At 35.6% G+C, this 23503-nt stretch overlaps 1 protein-coding gene across 1 annotated transcript in view; it reads right to left on the bottom strand.

The window, feature by feature from the left end:
* Nucleotides 1-23503, bottom strand: part of PTPRM (protein tyrosine phosphatase receptor type M) — a 1055867-nt gene that overhangs the window by 108371 nt on the left and 923993 nt on the right. Inside the window, exon 23 of the mRNA XM_044666801.1 lies at nt 22641-22677. Coding sequence (XP_044522736.1) covers nt 22641-22677 — 37 coding nt within the window. The remainder of the gene's footprint in view (nt 1-22640; nt 22678-23503) is intronic.

The following is a 23503-nucleotide window of genomic DNA, read 5'->3' as shown; positions in this document are numbered from 1 at the left end:
TCATGTCCCAAAAGTTGGGCTCTTTGGGTTTATCATACACTGTCTTGCTGATGTCACTTACCCCAAGTCTATTCCACTGATCCTCCCTTCTGTCTCTTGCCAGTACCATATCGTTTTGATGACCACTGCTTTATAGTATACTTTGATATCTGGTACTGCTAGGCCACCTTCCTTCACATTTTTAAAAAATTATTTCCTTTGATATTCTTCATCTTTTGTTCTTCTAAATGAATTTTGTTATAGTTTTTTCTAATTCAGTAAAAAATATTTTTTGGTAGTTTGATAGGTATGGCACTAAAAAGGTAAATTAATTTGGGTAGAATGGTCATTTTTATTATGTTAGCTCATCCTACCCATGAGCAGTCAATGTTTTTCCAATTTTTTTAGATCTAGTTTTAATTGTTTGGAAAGTGTTTTGTAGTTGTTTTCGTATAATTACTGTGTTTGTTTTGGTAGATAGATTCCTAAGTATTTTATATTGTCTAGGGTGATTTTAAATGGTGTTTCTATTTCTACCTCTTGCTGCTGTGATGTGTTGAAAATATATAGAAGTGCTGATGATTTATGTGCATTTATTTTGTAATCTGCAACTTTGAGAAAGTTGTTGATCATTTCTACTAGCTTTTTAGTTGATTCTCTAGGACTTTTTAAGTAGATAATCATATCATCTGCAAAGAGTGATAGCTTAGTCTCCTCATTGCCTATTTTAATACCTTCAATTTCTTTTCTTCTCTGATTGCTACTGCTAGTGTTTCTAGTACAATGTTAAAGAATAGAGGTGATGATGGGCATACTTGTTTCATGCCTGATCTTATTGGGAAGGCTTCTAATTTATCCCCATTGCATATGATGCTTGTTGATGGCTTTAGATATATACTGTTTGTTATTTTTAGAAAAGGTTCTTCTATTCCTATACTTTTCAGTGTTTTCAATAGGAATGGGTGCTGTATTTTGTCAAAGGATTTTTCAGCATCTATTGAGATAATCATGTGGTTTTTGTTGGTTTGCTTGTTGATATGGTCAATTATGTGAATGGTTTTCCTTATATTGAACCATCCTTGCATTCCTGGTACAAATTCCACCTGATCATAATGAATAACCCTCGTGATCACTTGCTGGAATCTTTTTGCTAGTATTCTGTTTAAGATTTTTGCATCTATGTTCATTAGGGAGATTGGTCTGTAGTTTTCTTTCTCTGTTTTTGGTCTACCTGGATTTGGAATCAGTACCATATTTGTATCATAAAAGGAGTTTGGTAGAATTCCTTCTTTGCTTATTATGTCAAATAGTTTATAGAGTATTGGAATTAGTTGTTTTTTGAAGGTTTGATAGAATTCACTTGTGAATCCGTCTGGTCCCCGGGATTTTTCTTAGGGAATTCCTTGATGGCTTGTTCAATTTCTGTTTCTGATATGGGATTATTTAAGTATTCTATTTCTTCTACTGTTAATCTAGGCAATATATATTTTTGTAAATATTCATCCATCTCACCTAAATTGCTATATTTATTGCCATATAATTGGGCAAAATAGTTTTTAATGATTGCCTTGATTTCCTCTTCATTAGAGGTGAGGTCTCCCTTTTCATCTTTGATACTGATGATTTGGTTTCTTTTACTTTCAATATTATTGATTTCTCCTTTAAGTTTTATAATCTCTAATTTGTCTTTAGCTGGGGATTTTTAAAAACCCTATCTACTTTTTTAAATTGCATGCTCAGTTCATTGATCTTTGCCCTCTCTAATTTGTTAATACATGCACTCAAGGATATAAATTTCCCCCTGAGTAGTGCCTTAGCTGCATCCCACAGGGTTTGGTAGGATGTCTCATCATTGTCATTCTCTTCAATGAAATTATTGTTTATATGATTTCTTCATTAACTAAATGGTTTTGGAGAATCACATTATTTAATTTCCAATAGTTTTTGATTTGCCTGTCTATGTGCCCTTACTAATTATTATTTTTATTGCATTATGATCTGAGAAGGTTACATTTATTATTTCTTCTCTTTTGCATTTGTTTGCAATGTTTCTATGCCCTATTACATGGCCAATCTTTGTGAATGTACCATGTGCAGCTGGAAAGAAGGTGTATTCCTTTTTCTCCCTATTTATTTTTCTCCATATATGTATTAAATCTAATTTTTCTAGGATTTCATTCACCTCTCTTATCTCTTTCTTATTTATTTCTTGGTTTGATTTGTCTAAATCTGGAAGAGGAATATTTAGATCTCCCACTAATATAGTTTTACTATCTATTTCCTTCTTGAGCTCTGCCAGTTTTTCTTTTAGGAATTTGGATGCTATATCATTTGGCGCATACATGTTGAGTACTGTTATTTCCTCATTGTCTATACTGCCTTTTATCAAAATGTAATTACCTTCCCTGTCTCTTTTAATCAGATCTATTTTTACTTTGGCTTTGTCAGAAATCATGATCACCACTCCTGCCTTCTTTTTCTCAGTTGAAGCCCAAAAGATTTTGCTCCAGCTCTTGACCTTGAACCTGTGTATGTTCAGCTGCCTCATGTGTTTCTTGTAGACAACATATGGCAGGATTTTGGTTTCTAATCCATTCTGCTATTTGCTTCCGTTTTGTGGGTGAGTTCATCCCATTCACATTCAAAGTTATAATTATCAGTTGTGTATTCCCAACATTTTGGTATCCTCTCCTACTTCTACCCCTTCTTCTTATGCTATTTCCTTTTAAACTATTGTTTTTTTAAAGCAGTCCCCCTTGTCCACAACTTTGATTTACTTCCCTTTCCACCCCCTCCCTTATTATTCCCCTCTTTTTATTTGTTAAGGCCTAATGAATTCCCTCCCCCTCTCCTCCCCTCCCTTTTCTGACTTTCCCCCTCCCCTGCTCCCTTTGGTTTATCCCTTCTGACTTTCTCAGTAGGGTTAGATTGAATTCTATATCCCAATGGATATAGCTACTCTTCCCTCTCAGGGTTAATTCAGTTGAGAGTAAGGTTTAAATATTATCTCAATGCTCTCTTCCTCTCCTTCTTATAATAGTATTAATCTCCTCTCCTTCCCATGCCTTCTTTGTGTGGTATAGAATATCCTATTTTTCCTAATCATTTGAGTTTCTCTTGGTGCCATCTGCTATTCACTCCCTCTCCTCCCCTCCTCCCCATATCATCTTAGACCATTTAGTACTCCAACCTCTCCCTATGAATAATTCTTCTAATTACTATAATAGTGAATACAGTTTTTGAAGATTACACCTAACATTTCTCCATATAGGAATACAAATAATTTGATCTTATTGAAGCCCTAAAAGAGGCAAATTTAAAAATAAGAGTTGTCTTTCTTTCCCCTCTGTTTCTTATTTACCTTTTCATGTTTCTCTTGGTTTTTGTGGTTGGATATTGAACTTTCCATTTAGTCCTGGTCTTTTCTGTGCAGATACTTGGAAATCTTCTATCTTGTTGAATGCTCATACTTTCCCCTGGAAGTATATAGTCAGTTTTGATGGGTAGGTGATACTTGGTTGTAGACCCAGTTCTCTTGCCTTTCTGAATATCATATTCCAAGCCTTTCAGTCCTTTAGTGTGGAGGCTACCAGATCCTGTGTGATCCTGATTGGTCCTTGATATCTGAATTGTCTCTTTCTGGCTTCTTGTAAAATTTTTTCTTTTACTTGGAAGCTCTTTAATTTGGCTATTATATTCCTGGGATTGTCTTTTCAGGGTTTAGTGTAGAGGGTGATCTATGGATCCTTTCAATGTCCTTATTGCCCTCTTGCTGAAGAACTTCAGAGCAGTGTTGTTGGATAATTTCTTGTAGTATGGAGTCCAAATTTCTTTTAATTTCTGCTTTTTCAGGAAGACGAATGATTCTCAAATTGTCTCTTTTAGACCTGTTTTCATGATCTGCCAATTTCTCAGTGAGATATTTTATGTTCCCTTCTATTTTTATCAGTCTTTTGACTTTGCTTTATTTGTTCTTGCTGTCTTGAGAGATCATTGACTTCTACTTGCCCAATTCTGGTCTAGAGACTGGTTTTCTGCTATAATATTTTGATTTTCCTTTTTGATTTGTTCTATCTTGTTTTCCAGTTGTTTTATTTTGGTCTCCAATTTGCTTATCAATTCTTTTGATTTTGGGGCATCTTTCTGGAGTTTCTGTATTTTAACCTGTTAATTTCCTTTTGAGCTATTTCCCACTTCTCTAGCCAAATCTCTTCCATCTTTCTCATGATTTCAGATTTGAACTCTTCAAGAGCTTGTGACCAATTTTCATTTTTTTGGGGGGGGGGAAGGTTTGGATGTGATTACTTGTTTGTTCTCCTCTGCTGTTTGCTCTTTTGTCTGGATTTTTTCTGTGTAAAAGTCGTCGAGTGTTAAAGATTTCTTTTTAATCTTTCTCTTTTGAGGTTCTTGTGCGGGGCTTGCCATTATTATTATTTCTTTCTCATTTAGAAGTCTGTGTGAGGCAGACAGGCTCTCTGCCTATCCTATTGAGCTGTGGAATAGGTTTCGTCTGGAGTCACAGAGCTGTGCACTCTCTCAGCTTTATCCTCACTCCCAGGGTAGGTCTATGCTCTTTAGTCTCTTGAGGTCTCAAGTCTAGTTGTTCTCAGGTCAAGCCACATGGTGGTCCCCTTGCTTGCTCTTCTGTCCAAAGCTCCTTTAACAGTCTCAGGGCACTGCTTCCACAGTCATGTACCTCTCTGCACTGGGTCCCCACCCAAGGTCCATGCCTGCGCTCAAGGTCCACGTCCGCACCCAAGTCCGTGCCTGTGCATGTGCTGGATGTCCTTGCCTGAGCTCAAGGTCTGTGTTCAAAGTTTGAGCATTCTTTAGCCTCTTGGGGTCTTAAGTCTTGCTGCTCTTAGGTGCAGGCCCTAGTGATCCCAGGTAGCTGCCAAGAACTTAACGAATGCCCCAAACTTGCTTTAACTCTTGTGAGCTGGCTTTGGCACTGTACGTGGTGTGGGTAGGGGAGGGGTTGCTCAGCTCGCATTTTAGTGTGAGCTATTTCACCCCCTTATAGCATGGAAATGACCAGATCCTACGTACCTTCAATGCTGTGCCCTGTTGTGGGGTCCCTTTGCTCATCTGGATTTGTTTTTATGTCCTCATGAGGAGTCCTATTTGTGTGGGTTAGGAGAGGTTAAGCAAGCTGCTTCTACTCTGCCTCCATTTTAAACCAGAAGTCCCTATTTCTTAATTGTAAATTTTATTCAAGTGTCAGGTTCTTCTCCCTGTATGAGGAGGAATAATGCCTCAGGATTCAATTTTTGTTGTTTTTTTTTGTTGTTGTTGCAGCTGCCATTTTCTGAACTCTCTGGGAAGTTTTTGAACTCTTGGTTCTATTAATTTCTATATTGTAGGGTCCACAGCAATGCTATCACATTAATACTCTTTCCTTTTGTGGTTTCTCCACCTCTTCCACAACATCTCTTGCATTCTTCCTTTTCACACAGCTTGAAAATGTCTCTCTCTTAGGTTGGGCTTTGATTACCGCTCTACTGAATTATTGTAATAGTTTCTTAATTGGCTTCCCTATTTAAATATATCCTCACTCTAATCCATTCTCTTTACAGCCCACAAAGTGACATCCCCAAATATAAGTTTGACAATGTCACTTCTTGGCTCAATAAACTCTAGCCAGTCCCTATAAATGTAGGATGAAGCATTTGAAATAGAAACTCCTCAGTGTGGCATTTAAAAGTCTGACTCAAATGTGATTTTTAGATTTATTACACATTATTTCTTTCACACATTGTGTTCTAGACCAACTGGCCTCTTAGGTCTTTACACATGACTTTCTATCTCCTATCTCAGTGCTCTGGCATAGGTTATACACTTTACCTAGAATAAGTTCTTCTCTTTGCACCCAGACTCAGTCATTGTTTCAACTATCCCTCTAAGCTTCATGTCCTGTTAAAAACTGACAAAGACATTTTTAGTACCTTCACCTTGATCACTGATAAAATGGCAGAACAGTACAAGGCCAAAGAGAGATCCCAATGGATTTTGACCCATTAATGACTACTCTTTTAGTCTGATCATTCAGCTCCAAATTCACATGACTACATCATAATCTCTCCCATATTACTCCCTTTAATACAAAGCATGAGAGACTTTCTAAAATGTTTTGGCAAAATTTAAGTATATTATATCTATACTATTCCTCTGATCCACCATTCTAATTACTCTGTCCATAAAAGAAATCAATTTAGTTTGTAATGACCTGTTCTAGATGAAGCCACGTTGGCTTTTTATGATCACTATTTTTCCTAAGTGCTCAGGAACCACCTTCTTTAAAATATATGCTAATATTTTTTTCCTGGAATAAAAATTAAGTGCTCTCATAGATTGTTTATAGACTCCACATTACCTTTCTGAAAACTAGAACATTTGCCCTTCTTCAAGCTTTAAGCATCTTTCTGATTCTCTAAAATCTTTAAATGATCAGTAATTCTGCTGGTCATTTCATTTTCCCAAGATGTATTGTGTTCAGGTCTAATAAGTTAAAATCATTAAGGTAACCTGGATGCTGACTGAGCATCTACTAACTTATCTTGATTTTCCACTCCCTGATACATATTTTGCTCTGGCCTTCCAAGTCATTCATCTTGGGAGAGAAAAAAAGCAAAATATAAGTTGAGTGGTTTTGTACTTTTACCATCTAAAACCATCATCCTATTCCTTTAAGAAATGTTTTTCTTAATAAAGCTAAAATAAAGCTTAAAAGTGCTTCATCCTTTTTTTTTTAAACTTAGCCTTTATCACCAACCTTAATTCATTTTAGTCTTTTTTTTTATCCCTAACCCAATTATTAAAGCACTGGGCCACTCTTCTATAGTAACTATTGTTATAATGAATTTCTGGGACATCCCCCATCTTCTTTTTAATACCATAAGTTATTTGTTTTTTATTCCATGTCTTTTAAACAGATTACTATGTTGGTCATTTCTCTGTATATCCATTTTTGCCTCTTTTTTTCTCCTCATCTGAATTATTCTTACTTGTGTTTTCAGAAACTTGTCCTTGAGATATTCCCACTTCCTTTAGGCCAACTTCCCCTTAGAGGCATAAAGGTTAAAAAAGATCATACACATCCTTTTTCTATGTCCTTCAAAATCTGCTCTCTTCAATCATGAATGCATGCCATACTTTGTATAGTTGACTTTTTAGTTATCATGAATTATATTACTGAATAATCATTAAAACTCACTTATCTTATAGATGCTATATGAGCAGAGTTCCTCCTTCTCAGTTAGAACCAGGCACAAATTTGTAACTGCCCCTGTCACTTCCTTCTACCTTTAGATGGCTACATTTATTATTAAGGCAAATCATAAATGTATTAGCTACTCAATTGTTTGTAAACATCAACAAACATCAATCTGGTTGAAGCCAGCTATCATTATAATATCATGCTTTTGTGTCAGAATTTCATTTTATTTCCAGAATTCCTCTACTATTTCCTCTTTTTGTTAGCGTGACCTATAGAATTGTCTAATGACTTCCACTGATCTTTTAGCAAATGAGTGTAGTTCCTTAATGCTATAAAGTCTAGGCACTTAAATTGGCACAATTCTCCCACCCCCATCTTCATTTTCTGTGTCTTATGAATTAAAAAAGGCAATATATCAACTAACACAGCTTAGTCCTTTCAAGGTATTCTCAAATTCTTGATCCTTCTTAAATATACAATTCTGCTCTGTACTGTTACTTCCTCTTTAATGCATTCTATTCCTTTTGAATAAATGAATTGAATAATGCCTTTCCTGTGCCATATTCCATTCATGAGACTCCCTGTAGTAAGTCTTTGTCATACACACTAGGTTAAATTTGCCTTCTTGTCTTAGGATCTCTAGTATATCTTCCTTGCTATTGATGGATTATGCATTTTAAAAAAATATGTGAAGACATAGGTTTTATTGCTGGTTTTGTTTTGTTTCCTGTGAATCTCTGAGTTTCTTTACATTGTAGATACCCTTTACTGTATATCATATCTGGCAAATATGCACAAGCAGTTCTCTCCTGCCACATTCCTTTTAAATTCCAAGGACAAAATTAGATTTAAACTACTCCAGGAAATTATATTCTAACCAAACCTTGTGAAATATACTTCTCATTGGCCAAGATCTGGTGATTTTTATATTTTCAGCCATATATTCTTGTGAAATCACTAGAAGGGATAGTGAAATCACTAGTCATCAGGATTGATCAGCCTTGGGAGGTTTCCTGTCAAATCCTAGATATAAACTCTTGGAAGAAGGCAGACCTATCTATTGTCATAGTAAGAAAAATATCTGCTTTATGGCTCCTCACTAGGGAATTGCCATACATGACTATTCAAATCTTTTTTTTCTTACATTTACTAAGTGATCTTTGCCTGTTGGCACCTATGGATATTGCATCACATAGTCAATTCTTCTCCTTTGAGAAAAGCCTCTTTATCTATTAAGTAGCTCCAAGCATTTAGTGGTCCTTCTTTCCTTTTTGTCTTGTGTCATTTGTTTTTAGCATTTAATCTTCTAACCTTATTTTTCTATCCTTAGATCTTTGGATTCTCATTTTCCTGTTTGGATCTTTTTTTGTCCTCTTTTCATATGTAAGTCTATCTTTCAGGAACACACTGTTCTCTTTGATAACTCTGAGAGCAGAGAAATGTTCTGGGCTTCCCTTTATTTTTTCTTCTAGAAGGTAGCCTAGCTTTCACTTTCAGCATATACAGTCAATCTCCAATATATGCATGTTTAACTTTTGTGTCTTTTATGACTAAAAGTTTCTGATGATTTTGGTAACCTCAATTTGATTGTCATGTTGGCAACCTTGTACATTTGTAGCTATGCACAGTAGGGAAAAATTATATGCACAATGCTCACAAGGCTATGGATAGCTGGTATCCCACAGTTATCACTTCACTGGTCTTGTTCAGCCTGCCATTGTAGAGTAAGGAGTACCCCATGTATTCACTAGTTGTATATTTTCATTGCCTTTAAAATTCAAGTTTGGTGTTGCTATTATGCCCCTGAAGCCTAGTATAATTCCTTTGGCCTCTAAGGTTATGTCAAGACCTCGTCAGTCTCAGAATCTTCCAACATCAGCAACTAACCAGCAACCTTTCCCTTGGTTTTCAAAGGATAGCTACAGTAAATAGGTTTGTAGCAGTATAGTATATAGTACAATGCCTTCACACTCCCAGCTGTCACACTGAAAGGTAAGATTCAGGTTAAAATGGTTTAATTTTAAGAATGTTATTTGTTGTACAGTATTAATGATGCACCACAGGTTTCAAGTGTTCAATAAAAGTGAATACTGTCTGAAATCAGTGAAAAAAAATGAGATGTTAGCATAAAAGGTCATAGAATTGTAGAGAGCCACTAGGAAGAAAAAATGTTTTTCATGTTACAAGTTTTATTTTGTGGATTATTTCGTAGTTAATGTGTTAGGGAAAATACCCATCATCAGAATTAATGTTTTTAAAAATGAATTGCATGTAGGAAAGTATATTTTCAATAATCTCTAATGAAAGATTAACATTTTTGGTGATCATAGGAACCTGATCCCTTATTTCCCATTGAGGATTGAATGTATAAAATTATTTAGTCATGGTAATTATATGATTACTGCACAATCTCAGAAAGTTTCTGAAAATCCCCTTTACTCTTTATACTTTTTAGAAGTTTAATCCTTAACCTTTTATTTTTCTTGCTAATAGCTCTTTTGACCAATTCACCTGGAGATCTCTCAACCTGTTAGCTACCTCAGACCTAAAGTATAGATCTAATCATGTTAGCCGTTCTCCCTTATTCAATAAACTCCAGAGACTTTCTATTACCTTTCCAGATCAAATATAAAGTCCTGTATTTGGTAAGTAAGGCTATTTGTTACCTCATTCATCTCTTTCTCCTTGTCCTCCAACTTAAGCCCTTCTCTTGGTCCTTTGACTCATGTTTCTCTTCTCCTCCTTCAGCAGGTTACTTTCCTTTCTTTTTTAGCTCGGGTTCTTTTCTTTCTGCTCAGGCTGAAATCTTTGCAAACCTCACCTCAATTTTTTTCTTCCCAAAATTCAACCTGTATTTTTTGGATTTCCCCAGTCTTTCAAGTCATATTCTTCATATTTCTATACTATTATTTCTGTAGTTTGAATTTTTCTCTTTCTCCTCACATTAAAATTAGAAATTCCTTCTATATTTTTAGGAATGGGTCAGAAATTCAAATTCCATTTTCAAGCATTATTCTCTTAGTCAACTATTCACTTCTCATATCTGGCTTTCTCTTTACATTCCTGTTGTGCAGTAGTGATGAAAACATCACTTGGATTCTCTAAGACCTCTTTAGTAATTTTCTCACAACTTCATAATCTCTAGCAACACATTCTGGTTACATCTTGTATTATTTGTTCCCACATAAATCACCAGGACAGAGTAATGGTTGTTAGGTGGTAATTTGGGGGAATCTTTTCTTCATGCTATATATACATGCCCCAGGAAGACAGCTGGTCTCTCTTGTTATGGCAGGCCAACAAGATAGCTTGTTCCAGTGCCTTCAATGGATATTCATCAACCACTACTACAATTATCTCTTCCACTTTGTGGGACACAGTGGAATTGTGCCCCTACAATCTTGAAATTCTGCATAAAACTCAAGATGCAATGATTACTGACAGATCACCATGAGAAGCCATGTGAGTGATTCCTGTAAATGCACTTGGCATCCCCAAACTAGTGTGTAGAACTGCAGTTCTTTTACTACAAATTTTAATTTTAGGGAAAAAATTGTGTAGCTCTTTGTTATTAAATGGTAAAATATACACTGTACAGGTAATATTATGTGTAATAGTATATACATTTCATACATTTATGAGTTATTAAACTTTTAAAGATATGTCAACATTTCTAGCCTTTGTGTGTTGTTTTCTGGCTTTCTTATCCTTTTGAGATACTTTAACCTTTTATTTCTTTTAACTTAAAAATAAATTGTGTATATTTATGACATTAAAAGTTAAAATACATTGATATTACTTGATACTATACATATATTTTATGCTCATTTCTGAGTTTCTACACTTTTTAATAATGTTTTATGTGTTATATATATTTATGTGGCCTTCATGTTGTCTGTGACTTCCACAAAACTTCCCCTAAATTTCCATTTAATTTCTTATGCTGACCATTGATATATATCAAAACTCTGATAGAGAAAGTCATGATGTGGAAGGGATAGCTGTATTTTTTTCTTTCTCATAAATGGATGGTCTCTCAAGTGATGGAACCCATGGATTTATGCCATCATTCTTTGAAACCCAAGAAGTTGTTTCCTCTAGAGATGATACAACTTCCACCCTTCCTCCCACTACAGAAAGGACCTCACACCCATTATAAAGCTCAATATGTTCAGCAGGATTATTTCTCTTCCTTTTCTACACCATTCTTCAGGCATCCATCTTCCTGACACAGATGATAATTCACCTCTCTTTCTCCATATTCACTTTTCTCCTTTGTTTCCTCCTGAAGGAAATGCTTTATTCTTTCTTAAAAATTTGGGAGTAAACTTCTGCCCTTTTGCTTTCTCTTGTAGGATGAGGACCAACTTGGACTTTGTATATTCTAAGGTACATACTATAATGACAGAAATGCAAAGAACATAAACTTTAAAATGAGAGCCTAGGCTAGTGAATCATCATGATGGGTTGATAAATTTATTGTGTATATTTAGAAGCAATCTATAAGACATATTCATCACTCAAATGCCTGTTCTTCCCAAGAATGTTTAAAATAAAAAAAATTCCTCAGGCTTATTAAAAAAATAAATCCATCCTGGCCCCTGTGCCCCCCAAATAGCATAAATAGCTTATAAGAATGTAGAGGTTGAGAAAGGTACTTGCTCTTAATCAGACATTAGGAACCACTCGTGCTTATCAAAAAGTACACTGATCCCAGTTCTGTTTGATGTTTCTGATTATAATGAATCAATGACAGAGAAGTGCTAATATATTTCCCTAAGTAAACTCTCAAAAAAAGCTTGTTGATGATGATTTAGAAAACATACACACACACACACACACACACACACACACACACACACACACAGATACACACACAATCAAAATAATACCAAACTTGCTGGAAAAAAAACAACAAAAAATAAAGTTTACCTACATTTAAAACTTAACAAAATTCTGACTAAAAGGGAACTAAAGTTAAAGGAGTAAGCACAAACATTTAAATTTGTTTGACAGAAAAAAAATTGTCTAAGTTACATATTTCAGAAAATTGTAGATGAGACTATTAGGTATTTTACTATCACACAGAAGTCTGATTGTTTTAGATCTATGTTCCAGTGAAACACAAACTCTACTAGTAGGACAAAACACTTAATTCTGAGAATAATAGGCAGTTTACTTAGATTCTCTGTATCTTGGTTTGACCAGTTATAAAATAGATAATATCTGTTCTTCAGGGGTATTCAGAGGATGCATTAGATACAAGTGGAAATAATTTTGACTTCAGGAAGATGCCATATTAACCCAAGATATCCCTAAAACCAGTGTCCTTTTTTGACTTAAAAAAAGTTCAAAGCATATATGCTTAATGAAATCCAAATTGAATTAAACAAATTGGGAAGAAAAAACATTAATCTAAAGGTGTCACGGACTTTCATTTCACTTCATTGACTTCATTCACATTAACTAGAACAATTTATATAAAGCTAACAATGTTATAAAGAAGATTAACTTTGGGAGACTTCAGATCTCTGATCAATGGAATGTATCGATACACCACAAGTCCAAAGAATTGAGGGTGAAACACAATCACCTCCTGCCAGACAGAAAATGAACTTAAGATGCAGAGAAAGAGAAATACATTTTTGGGCATGGCCAAAAAGTGAATTTGTTTTTGTTGTATATTTGGGATATTATAGAGCAATGAGTATGGAACACAAAGTTTTTACCACCATTTGTAGTCATTTTCTCCCTTTGCCACTGAGCCCTTAACACCTCTCCTCTAAATTGTTACAAAGGCCTTTTAACTATAGTTCTTACTCCTTACTTTTCTTTAGTGTCTCCTACACATAGCTACCTAATTCATCTTCCTAAAAACACACCACTTTCCATCACATAAAAACCCAAATAGGTCTACATCACATTACTACAATGTTTCTCAGTCTAGTATTTAAGGCCCTTCATCCATTTGTCTTTTCCTTATTTCTGAATCTTTTTCTTTTACCATGAAGCACCTTTCTAGTTTATGAGCAGCTATCTGGTATAGTGGGTATTGGCTAGAGCACTGGGTCTGGAGTCAGGAAGACCTGAGTTCAAATCTGGCCTATGCCACTTACTCTGAATGTGATTCTGGGTAAGTCATTTAACCTGGTTTGCCTTAGTTTCTGGAAATATAAAATTATGGAGAAGGAAGTAGAAAACCACTTTAGTATCTTTAACAAGAAGACCCCAAATGGGGCTCATAAAGAATAGGACACAACAGAAAATGACTGAACGACAATTGAACCAGCTAGATCTCTTCATTTTTACCCACATTTTGCTCTTCCCACCTGAAATAGCTCCTTCATTCTTTCCTCAAAACTAAAGACAATAAAAGAAAGAGAAAAAAAGACCTCTGTGCACAGAAATATACACAGCAGTTCTTTTCATAGTAGTCTAAAACTACAAACTAAGAGGGTGTCCTTTGGGAAATGGCTAAACCAGTTGTGTGGTACATGAATGAAATGGAATATTTTATCATAAGAAATGATGAAATGGACAATTTCAAAGGAAACCAGGGAAATCTCTATGAATTACTGTAGGATGAAGTGAGGACTAGAACAATTTATATAATGACAACAACATTATAGAGGAGAGCAACTTTGGGTGACTTTAGATCTCTGATCAATGCAGTTTTGAGTCCAAAGAGTGCTGAGGATAAAACACATTACACACTTGCCAGAGAGATAATGAACTTAAAATGAAGAGAAAGAGAAACACATATTTGGGCATGGCCAGCCAATGTGTGAATTTGTTTTTGTTGAATGATGCAAGTTTATGATGAGGGCTTTCTGTTTCACATTTTTTCTTTCTTTTTTCATTGCAAGGGGTGGGGTTAGGGAGAATAGGAGAAAAAAAGATTATAAATGATATTTTAAAAACAGAAAAAACCCCAAATCTAAAGCTTATGTTTGAGATGGTAAATGGTATAGTAGAACAAGAACTGGCCAAGGAGTCAGAAGACTCAAATTTTATTACCCGCTTGGCCACACAGTCAGATCTTCAGCAACTTAATTCAAAAAGATTTGCTAAGAATCTACCATGTGTAGAATAGTAGGAGAGGTGTTAGATGAAACTTGATCATCCCAACTTGATCATAAGTGCATTCCTTCATGGAATGGACTCATTAGGGAAATATGAATACACGATTACCTACAATACTCAATGCCATGTGATATATTAATCATAAACAGTATTATTTACGCCTCATGGTTTGGGCTATTGTAGGTAGTGGTGGGGCCATTACCAAATGAAGGAATCATTGAGAGCATCACGGGGGGAGGTGACATTTGAGTCAGGTTTTAAAGGATGGTAGGAACTCAACAAGTAAGAGGAGCAAGAAGGGCATGCTTGCCATAGGAAAGAGCTTCAACAAGCCACAATGAAATGAAAATATGAGGCATACATTTAGGGGATAGAGAACAACATAGTTTGAGGAGCATATATTACTGAGGGGACAGCAGTATGAGAGAAAGCCCTACCTCATCTTACAGAACAGGAGATAAAATACTCCATTGACTGAAAAGGAACAAAAAAAAAAAAAGGAACAAAAGAGCTAATATATGGGAAAGCTCTTTGTAAGCTACGAAGATCTAGGGAAATACAACAAGTATTGTTAATTTAAAAAAAATGCTGCCAAACTCTTTGGGAGTTTGAATGAATACTGCTTCCTAAGCTATAACTGTGTAGTGGTACTCATTCCAGCTTAATGGGAATATATGTGATTTTCACCCCCTTGCTTTTCCCCTACTCCCTGCCTTGGCTTCTTTTCTCTACACCAATTTTATAGTCATTGGTTTTCTGAATAAGGAAATCTTGATTGTAACATTTTTAATCCTGCCTAGCCAGTCAGATGCAATGAGGTTAATACTAAGTCACCAGTATGTAAGCCAGACAACGGAAAACAATTAACCAGAGAGAAGAGACAGGAAGAACATATTAAAAATCATCAGATTTAGCTCACATGTGGTCAACTCAATTTACAGAAACATTACCATCATCGTCAAAGGTCAGAGTCTGTTACTGGTGAAAAAAAATTAGTACCAATAGAAAAGAAAAAGGAAATAAGAATATAACAATTCACTACTTCTGCTTTGTACTGAAGAAGTTTTTGAAAATATTGTATTTCTAAATTTCAGGAATAAAATTGGTTGTCATTAAATTGTCCATGTAGGCTCACAGCTTCCTGTTGTGAAGTGGCTTTAAAGACATATCAATGCAGGAGGAAAACAAGGAAAGGTTTTAAGATTGCCTCCACTTATTAGTCCTTTTATTGCCCATTATATTGAGCTTTAAGAATAGATTTTTTTATAAGGTGACCCATGAGCATATTCTAGCTGTCAGTGCCAATTACAGCAGATTATCAGGATCCTTCATTAACGGCATGCCCAGGCCATTGGTTATATTATGCATGAGGTATATAACAGAAAAGAGAGGCTAATTTCCTAATCAGAACAACATGGTTCTGAATTTATTATCCCAAATGGACCCACAGTCTCTTGATTTCATATTAAAATTTAAAAATTCCTGTTTTCTACCACTTGCAGAAGAAAACAAGCACTCTGTGACAACCAGAAGTGATATGTGTGATTCCAGCTTGGAAAGTATGAGTCGGGTGCAAACTCTGGTGCACTGGAAAAAGAGCAATATTCTAATAAACAGGTAATTATGCAACTCCAAGCTCTGTTAAAGGGAGATTGGTAGCCTATTACAAACTGATTACATTTGCCATTTTTAAGCTGCATACAATTATATTTCCTCATTAGCATCTGATGTGTTGAATGCAGCTGACGAAGACTACCAGAACAAACAAATATCAATCAAACTAACTCCACAGAGACTTTGGTATGACTTCTCTTAATGACATTTCTTTTCAAAGAATAATCTCTCTGCATGAGGAGGGGAATGCAGAGGCTGGGGGAAAAGGAAGAACAGTTGAAAGAATATTATGATTCCTATCAGGAATTTTAGGAACTAGACAATTCATTTTATCCAGGAATACTTCACAAATTTGGACACCACTAATTTGAACTCTGTGAATTCATCTTCTGTATTTGTATTAGCTAGCTTTCAACTATTAAAAATAGGAATGAATAAAAGACACTCCTGAGAAGCTGGCTAATGCAAAAAAGCCCAGATGCCACAACAACCACTTTCAGAGACCAAAAACCACCTTATCACTCAATACTTCCTGGTTTCCCTGTTGCCTCTTCAAGTCTCTACTGAAACCTCATTTTCTGCAAGAAACCTCTCCCACTCACTCTTGTTGTTTTTTAAACCCTTACCTTCTGTCCATACTAAGTATCAGTTCCAAGGTAGAGGTGTGGTAAAGGTTAGGCAATTTGGGGTAAGTGACTTGCCCATGGTTACATAGCTGGGAAGTTTCTGAGGCTAGATTTGAACTGAGGACCTCTGGTCTCTAGGCTGGTTCCTAATCCACTGGGTGACCTACCGGTCCCCCATCCCCTTCAATGCTAGCAACTGCCTTCTGTTGATTATCTCCAATTCATCCATGATATATATTGTACACAGTTGTTTGCATGTTGTCTCTTTCATTGGACTGAGAGCTTCTCGAGGGCAGGGGCTATTTTTACATTTCTATGTATCCCCAGAACTTAGCTCAAAGGCTGGCACATAGTAGCTGCTTAATAAATGCCTGTTTCTTGACTTCAACTCAATTTAATTCAATGCAATTCAGCAAACATTTATTAAATTACTACAACTGTTAAGTCTTGTGAGTACCTGGACAGATCTATTAGCCACATCCAGTCAAATGGAAAGAAGAGAGGGAAATGATGGACACAGATGGAAATAAGTAGGATATACAAGACAATGATTGAAATACAAAGGGGAGGTCTGGGTAAATGACTATGAAAACTGTGAGAGAGATCATAGCCTCCTGCCAGAGGAAGCCACAGAAACCTTTATGAAACAGAGAGCACCATAATTGGGACTTTAATAGAAGTAGATGAAGTTGTAGTGTGAGAAGTACAATGAAGGCAAGATAGACAGCCCAAGAAAAGGCACTGGAGAAGAGAGGCCATGAGGATAAGGGGACATGGAGAGCTGTCCAATTTGTTAAAGCAAAGGATATGTAAAGGGAAGTAGCATGAGAGGGGAAGCTGAAAAGACAGGCTGCAGCCAGCCTGGGAAGGCTTTGAATACCAAGATCAGAAATTTATACTTTACTTAATCAGTAAGATGGCTTCATGGGCATGACAGGTTTTTTAAAAATAAAGAAGTGAAATGATCACTGTGAGAAAATCTAAGGGAAGTCATGGCTGTCCCACATACAAGAGAACAACCTTGATTTTACTATACCATGGAAGGGCAGTGATGGAAGATGATGAGCCATGTGGTCTCGCTACAATGTCTGTGTGCCCTTATCAGTGTGCACCATCTCTCCAACAGGACTCTGCATTAGCTCCTCATGGTCTCTCATCCTGTGTGATTCTTTCCCACATCCTCCAATGATTCTCTACAGAGGGTCTTTCCCACACACTGAGGATTTTCCTTTAGGCCTCTTGACATCCCACTAGTACTAGCACAGCTTAACAGTAAAAGCCATTAAAAAGGGGGAAAAAACCCTCCAGAGAGCTTCAAATGACATCTAGTTAAGCCATAATATTTTAGGAGCAATCAATAAGAAAAAGGAACTAGGAGCCCTGGATCAGGTCTGTGGGCATTTCCGGGGTGATCTATTTTTAACAATGATGACAGAGGATCATATATTTAGAGCTAGAAGACACCATAAAGACCAAAGCATGTAGCTTTTTCAATTTATGGATCAGGAAATTGAGGCTTCGGCAACGTCCGTGGGGTCACTCAGCTAGTAATTGATGGAGACGAGATTCAATACTGGTTTTCCTGACTTCCACCTCAGGGCTCTATCCATTGGACCACCAATCAGCCCTGTCCATGGAATCACTGCCTCATATATATGTTATGTGTACATATATATATAATTTTCATGTGTGCTTTGTGTGTATGTATAAATATATACACATGTACACATTAAAACATATACATACGTATGCTTTTATATATTCACAAATATATATGTATGTATCTGTAGATATGTACAGATATGTGTGTGCATAAACAGAGATACATGCTTTATACACACATGTAAATTTGTGTATATACAAACATATATGTGTATCTATAGAAATATGTTTACATAGACACATGCCTTAGGTTTAAACATATACACATGCATATATACAGACACACACACATATATACATATGTATATATCCATACACACATGCATGTACATATATACTATATATCTGTTATCTCTTCCTCAGTAGAATATAAGTCCTTCAAGGGCAGAATTTGATTCTTGCTCTTCTAATCCCAGTATCTGGTTCACTTGATTAATTGTGACGATGTGTGAGAAAATGACAATAATGCTTGAGATGAAGTTGAACAGAATGGTTATATGTAAAGATGTCTGTGCTTGAGTTGACATCTTTAAAGGCATTCTGAGGTGATTTTACATGACATGTGTCTCTCCTGGTCCTGCTCTTTAATTTAGAAGACATCAGTGAACAACTACTATCTTATGAGTCTGCAATCTTATTTCCATATTGTCTATGCCTGAAATTATGGCATTCTTGATGAAAAAATGAGAAAGGAAAAGGTAGGAAAGGCCCTACAGTAGAGCACATCTTTGCAATCATAAAACTAAGAAATGAGAAAATATAAGATCTCATTTTATTGACTGATTTTAAGAAAGTGTCTGACTCAGGAAAGCAAGACATAGCCATGAAGATGCTCCTAGACAAGGGGATTTTTAGTAATGCATTCGTACTTTTCCAGACTTAGGACAGCTAGGTGGTTCAGTGGGTAGAGAGCCAGATTTAGAGACAGGAAATGCTAGTTCCAAATCTGGTCTCAGACAATTCCTAGCTGTGTGACCCTGGGCATGTCACTTTATCCCAACTGCCTAGCCATTATTACTCTTCTGCCTTGGAACCAATACTGGTATTGATTTTAAGACAGAAAGAAAGGGTTTTTAAAAAAACAAAACAGACAAAACCTATGACGGACTCCATGGAAGATGTGCCTTACAGAAATTGTGTTCAGTGATATGCCAAATGATGACTTCAAGTGAGGTGTTAAGCACAGACATATGTGCTTATCACTTTCACAGAAGATACCTTGGACAGGGTCTAAATAAAACCCTGATGGAACTCTTCAGAGAAATAATGAACATGCTCATTTGAAAGATCCTTATCTATTTATTACAGCAGGTTTCTTAGAATCCCCCTTTCACAAAAGTTTCAAAGTCAACCTCCTCCACTTCAAAGTAATGAAAGGGTTTAACTTTTAAAAAATCGTCAATTTGGAGTTCATCATAAAGACTACAATTTTAGTACAAATGAATAGTTGTACTTTAATTGTGACTTCACATGTAAGCTAATTATCTTCAGGAGAAGCGAATATGTTCCAGCAAAAGAAATAGTTTAGCTACACCTGGGAGCTTCAACACAACGATGGTGAGGGAGGCAAATTTAAAGTTACTTATTGAAAGAGAGGAGTAAAATCCTCTCCTTCTCCTTTAAATTGCTTTAAAATTTTTTTCCTGGAAATAAGCTAGAAGTTAGTTTTCCAAATGCTGTGCCAGGGTTATGGAATTCCTCAGACTATACTCTGTTAAAATCATTGAGTAGCATGAGTAGGGCTCTTATATTTAGGGCTTTGGCTGAAAGTTTAGAGGCTAGATGACATCCAAATTGGCAAGAAGCAGATTTTGGTGTTTAAGTACAATTATTTTCTCTACCTCCAAAAAGACAGATTCAGTGCCAAAAGCATATTGAACCTTTGTAACTTTTTTCCCCTATTTCAGCTTCCCTCATTCTTGTGAAAATGTTAGACCTTATTTTTTCCTTAGCGATATATATTTGGAATGTTGTACATCTTTTATGAACCACAATAGAGATAGTTATCTTTGGGAAACATTAAAACTATGACCTTTTCTCAGGTGTTGTTTATGATTCCAAAATAAAACAAGTTTGAGAAAAGAATTTAACTAGGCAGTCAAAACTGTTTTTCCTCAGTGTTCTATACTGAAAAGTGTTATTTTAATTAGGAAGGAAAACTGGCCAGGCTCTCAAAGTATGCAGGAAGAGTGATCCTCTTAAGCTATTTTTTCTAGAACACGTATTGTCACAATGCTTCTCATTTGGTCTATGTTTTTTGCATATGGAGAAATGTGGACTGTATAGAATGTTTTTATGGTTTTAGGCTTGCAATATACATCAAGTCATTTACTATGATAATTCACATCCACAAGATACCTGTTTTCTCCTGCATTTTGAACTTTATCTGGATCAAAAATAAAATAAGTAATAGGAGTGAGTTGTGCCTATGGATAAATAGGAGAAATAAGATAGAAAGTTTTTTTGGAACTGATAAAAACAGGGAATAGATACTGTCTTACAGTGATAAAACCATGATTTCATCAATGTGAATACTTTCTCCAGTGATGTTGAACTCATGTGAATATGTCTCCATGCTTCATGTGGCTAAAAAATTCATTAACTGATGACCAGCCATGTTGATGATGAAGCTCTCCCACACTTAGTTAAGCTGGTCCTTAGCTTATGAAATGAACAGAAACACACTACATCACCAAGGGTCAAATTGGAAATTTTTTAGTTTGGTAAGACTTATTTCTCTCCAGGCTGTACACCAGACCTCTTCCATGAGAGAAAATATTCTCTTATAACAATGACCAATATGGAAGTATGTTTTACATGATAATACATATATAACCTAGATCAAATTGCTTATTCTCTCTTAGAGAGGGGAGGGAAGAGACAAAGGGAGGCAATTTGGATCTTATAATGTCAGAAAACAAAATGTTTGTCAAAAATTAAAAGATTAATGAATAAAGTAATCATTAGACTATAGGCTTAGTAAGATAATAATAATGATAATAATAATATGTCATTTCCAAAGTGCTTTAAGGCTTACAAAGTAATTTACATTCATTATCTTATTTGAACATCATAACACCCCTGTTTAGGAGGCTATACAATAGTAGGAAGAGATGAGGGCCTTTTAGGGAAAACAGATCAAAGAGATACTGTTGAAGTATTGACAGGAGCAGCAAACTGATTAGGTATTAGTGGTATGAATGGTAAGGGATTGTGGTACAGGGAACGTCTAGAATAAATGTGGTAAATATCACAAAAAGTCAAAAGGAGACTGCCACTTAGAAGTGAAGGCTCAGTCAAAGTTAGATAAATTGTTATTATGCTCAGTCATGATGGTTACATGATATTATGATCAATACTCTGATGATTCTGAAATAAGAGTATTATCTTGCTTGCCTTAGAGCAGTCCATCCATGGCTGCTCATCTTGGGTGATACTTGTTCATATTCTCCCACAAATTCATCATTGAGAGTCCACCCAATCTGTTAAGAGGCTTACTTTGTTTTCTCAGAATATATCAAAAATTCTAGGGGGTTGCACTAGGTATCTCAGAATCAGAGTCTTAAATTTAGAGCTGGAGAAGACCTCAAAGGTTATTTATTCCAACTTTCTGATTTCATAGTTTTGGAAATTAAAGACCATGGGGAGTTAGCTGATTTACTCAAGGTCACATAGGTACTAAGCATCAGAGGTGGCTTTTGAATCCAGATCCTCTGATGCCAGAGTACTCTTTCCACTGTATGACACTGCCTTGTTATAATCATGTGTTGTCATATTACATAAAGGCTTGAATTAAAGTTGGACATAATCCATTCTACTGAGGTACTGTACTAGGGAACAATTTTCTTCAGTCTCTAGATTAATTCCCTATGTTGCCTATTATATTCTCCATCATTTATTGCTAGGGGAACTTAAGACAATATTTTCTTTCTCAAATAAGCACCTAATTTTCTGATGATAGTAATTATTAGTGGCTAGTCATTGTTAATAAAAAGCAATATGGAGGATACCACAAAATTTTGGAAAAAATGAAAAACCTAAAGAAGAGGTTTTAATCCATTAATGAAACTAACAAGACAAAATGGCATAAAAATAGTGTTGAACTTAGAGCATGGAAGGAGATAGTTTCAAATTCTGTCTGATAGTAGTTATGGGAGAATGAGCATATGCCCCCCAAATCTCCCTGAGTGCCAGAGAATTCTCTAAGATTATAAACTTTTCTATTTCTGTTAACTCTAAGGTTCAATAGAAAGTGTATAAAAAGTCTTTCTTTTTAGGATCTTAAAACAGAATCAACTAAATTTCTTAATCCAAGTTATTTACAACAGGAAAACAAATGACTGAATATAATGCAACAAACAATTTTATATCTTAACTTCATCCACTGACCCATAGGGAAGGAAGGAAGAAACAATAAGTTACACAACTTGAAAAAGACATCAAGAGTGTGATTAACTTACCTTGTGTGGCAATATAGTGATTGGGTCGGTGATAACCCTAAAAAAAATAAGAAAAGGCTTATTTGACAAACTTAAGATTCATGTGTGGTATCTAAGTCACTTATTAAATTTGATGAAATGAACTCATGGATAAATATCAGGAGCTATTACATTCAGAGGTAAGATGAACAATAACTAATACAATGACTTCCTTTTAACAAAGGGAGGGCCACTGAATTTCAGAGTCATGATGATTCCAAGGGAGGCACAAATAACTGAATCATATGCCAACTGCGAGGTGACAGATAAGCAGTAAGCACCAACAACCTATGGATTCTCTGAAATAATACAATATTATTGCCTTCATTAGGGCACGATCAGGTTGGCAGTATACAATAGGAATTCATTTGGTTGGGGCTGTTCTTTGCAATTTGCCAAAGATTTTAACCCACATGCTGTTCTATCAGTGTAGACAATTATATCAATATTAATACTAATAGCTTTTTCTTAAATGATGTTAAAGTTGTAATATCAATCAGCAAATACCAATAATTTAAAGGGGTAGCACCCTTCCCTTTAATCTGGCATCATATAGTGATCAAGGAAGCAGGTAGGTAATCACCAGAGAATTAATTACCTTGAACTGGGAAAGGACAGGACTGGCTTACTGCAACTTATAGTTAATGTAATCCTCTTTTATCCTGAACCCCAATATCTTCAATATTTTTTTCCTTCCACTTTCAAATTGGTAGCAAAGTATAAAAAGCAAATAATGTGATAGAGACATTGGAGTCTTATTTAATTCCCTAAACAAGTGGACTTTCAGCTACCAGGAGTACTATTATATAACACCTAATTCTGTGGGTTGAATTTGTTTTGCATTA

Source organism: Gracilinanus agilis, chromosome 1 (genome assembly GCF_016433145.1).
Source record: "Gracilinanus agilis isolate LMUSP501 chromosome 1, AgileGrace, whole genome shotgun sequence".
NCBI lineage: Eukaryota > Metazoa > Chordata > Mammalia > Didelphimorphia > Didelphidae > Gracilinanus > Gracilinanus agilis.
Note: the sequence above shows the minus strand (reverse complement) of the source record. Positions and strands in the feature narration are given on the sequence as shown.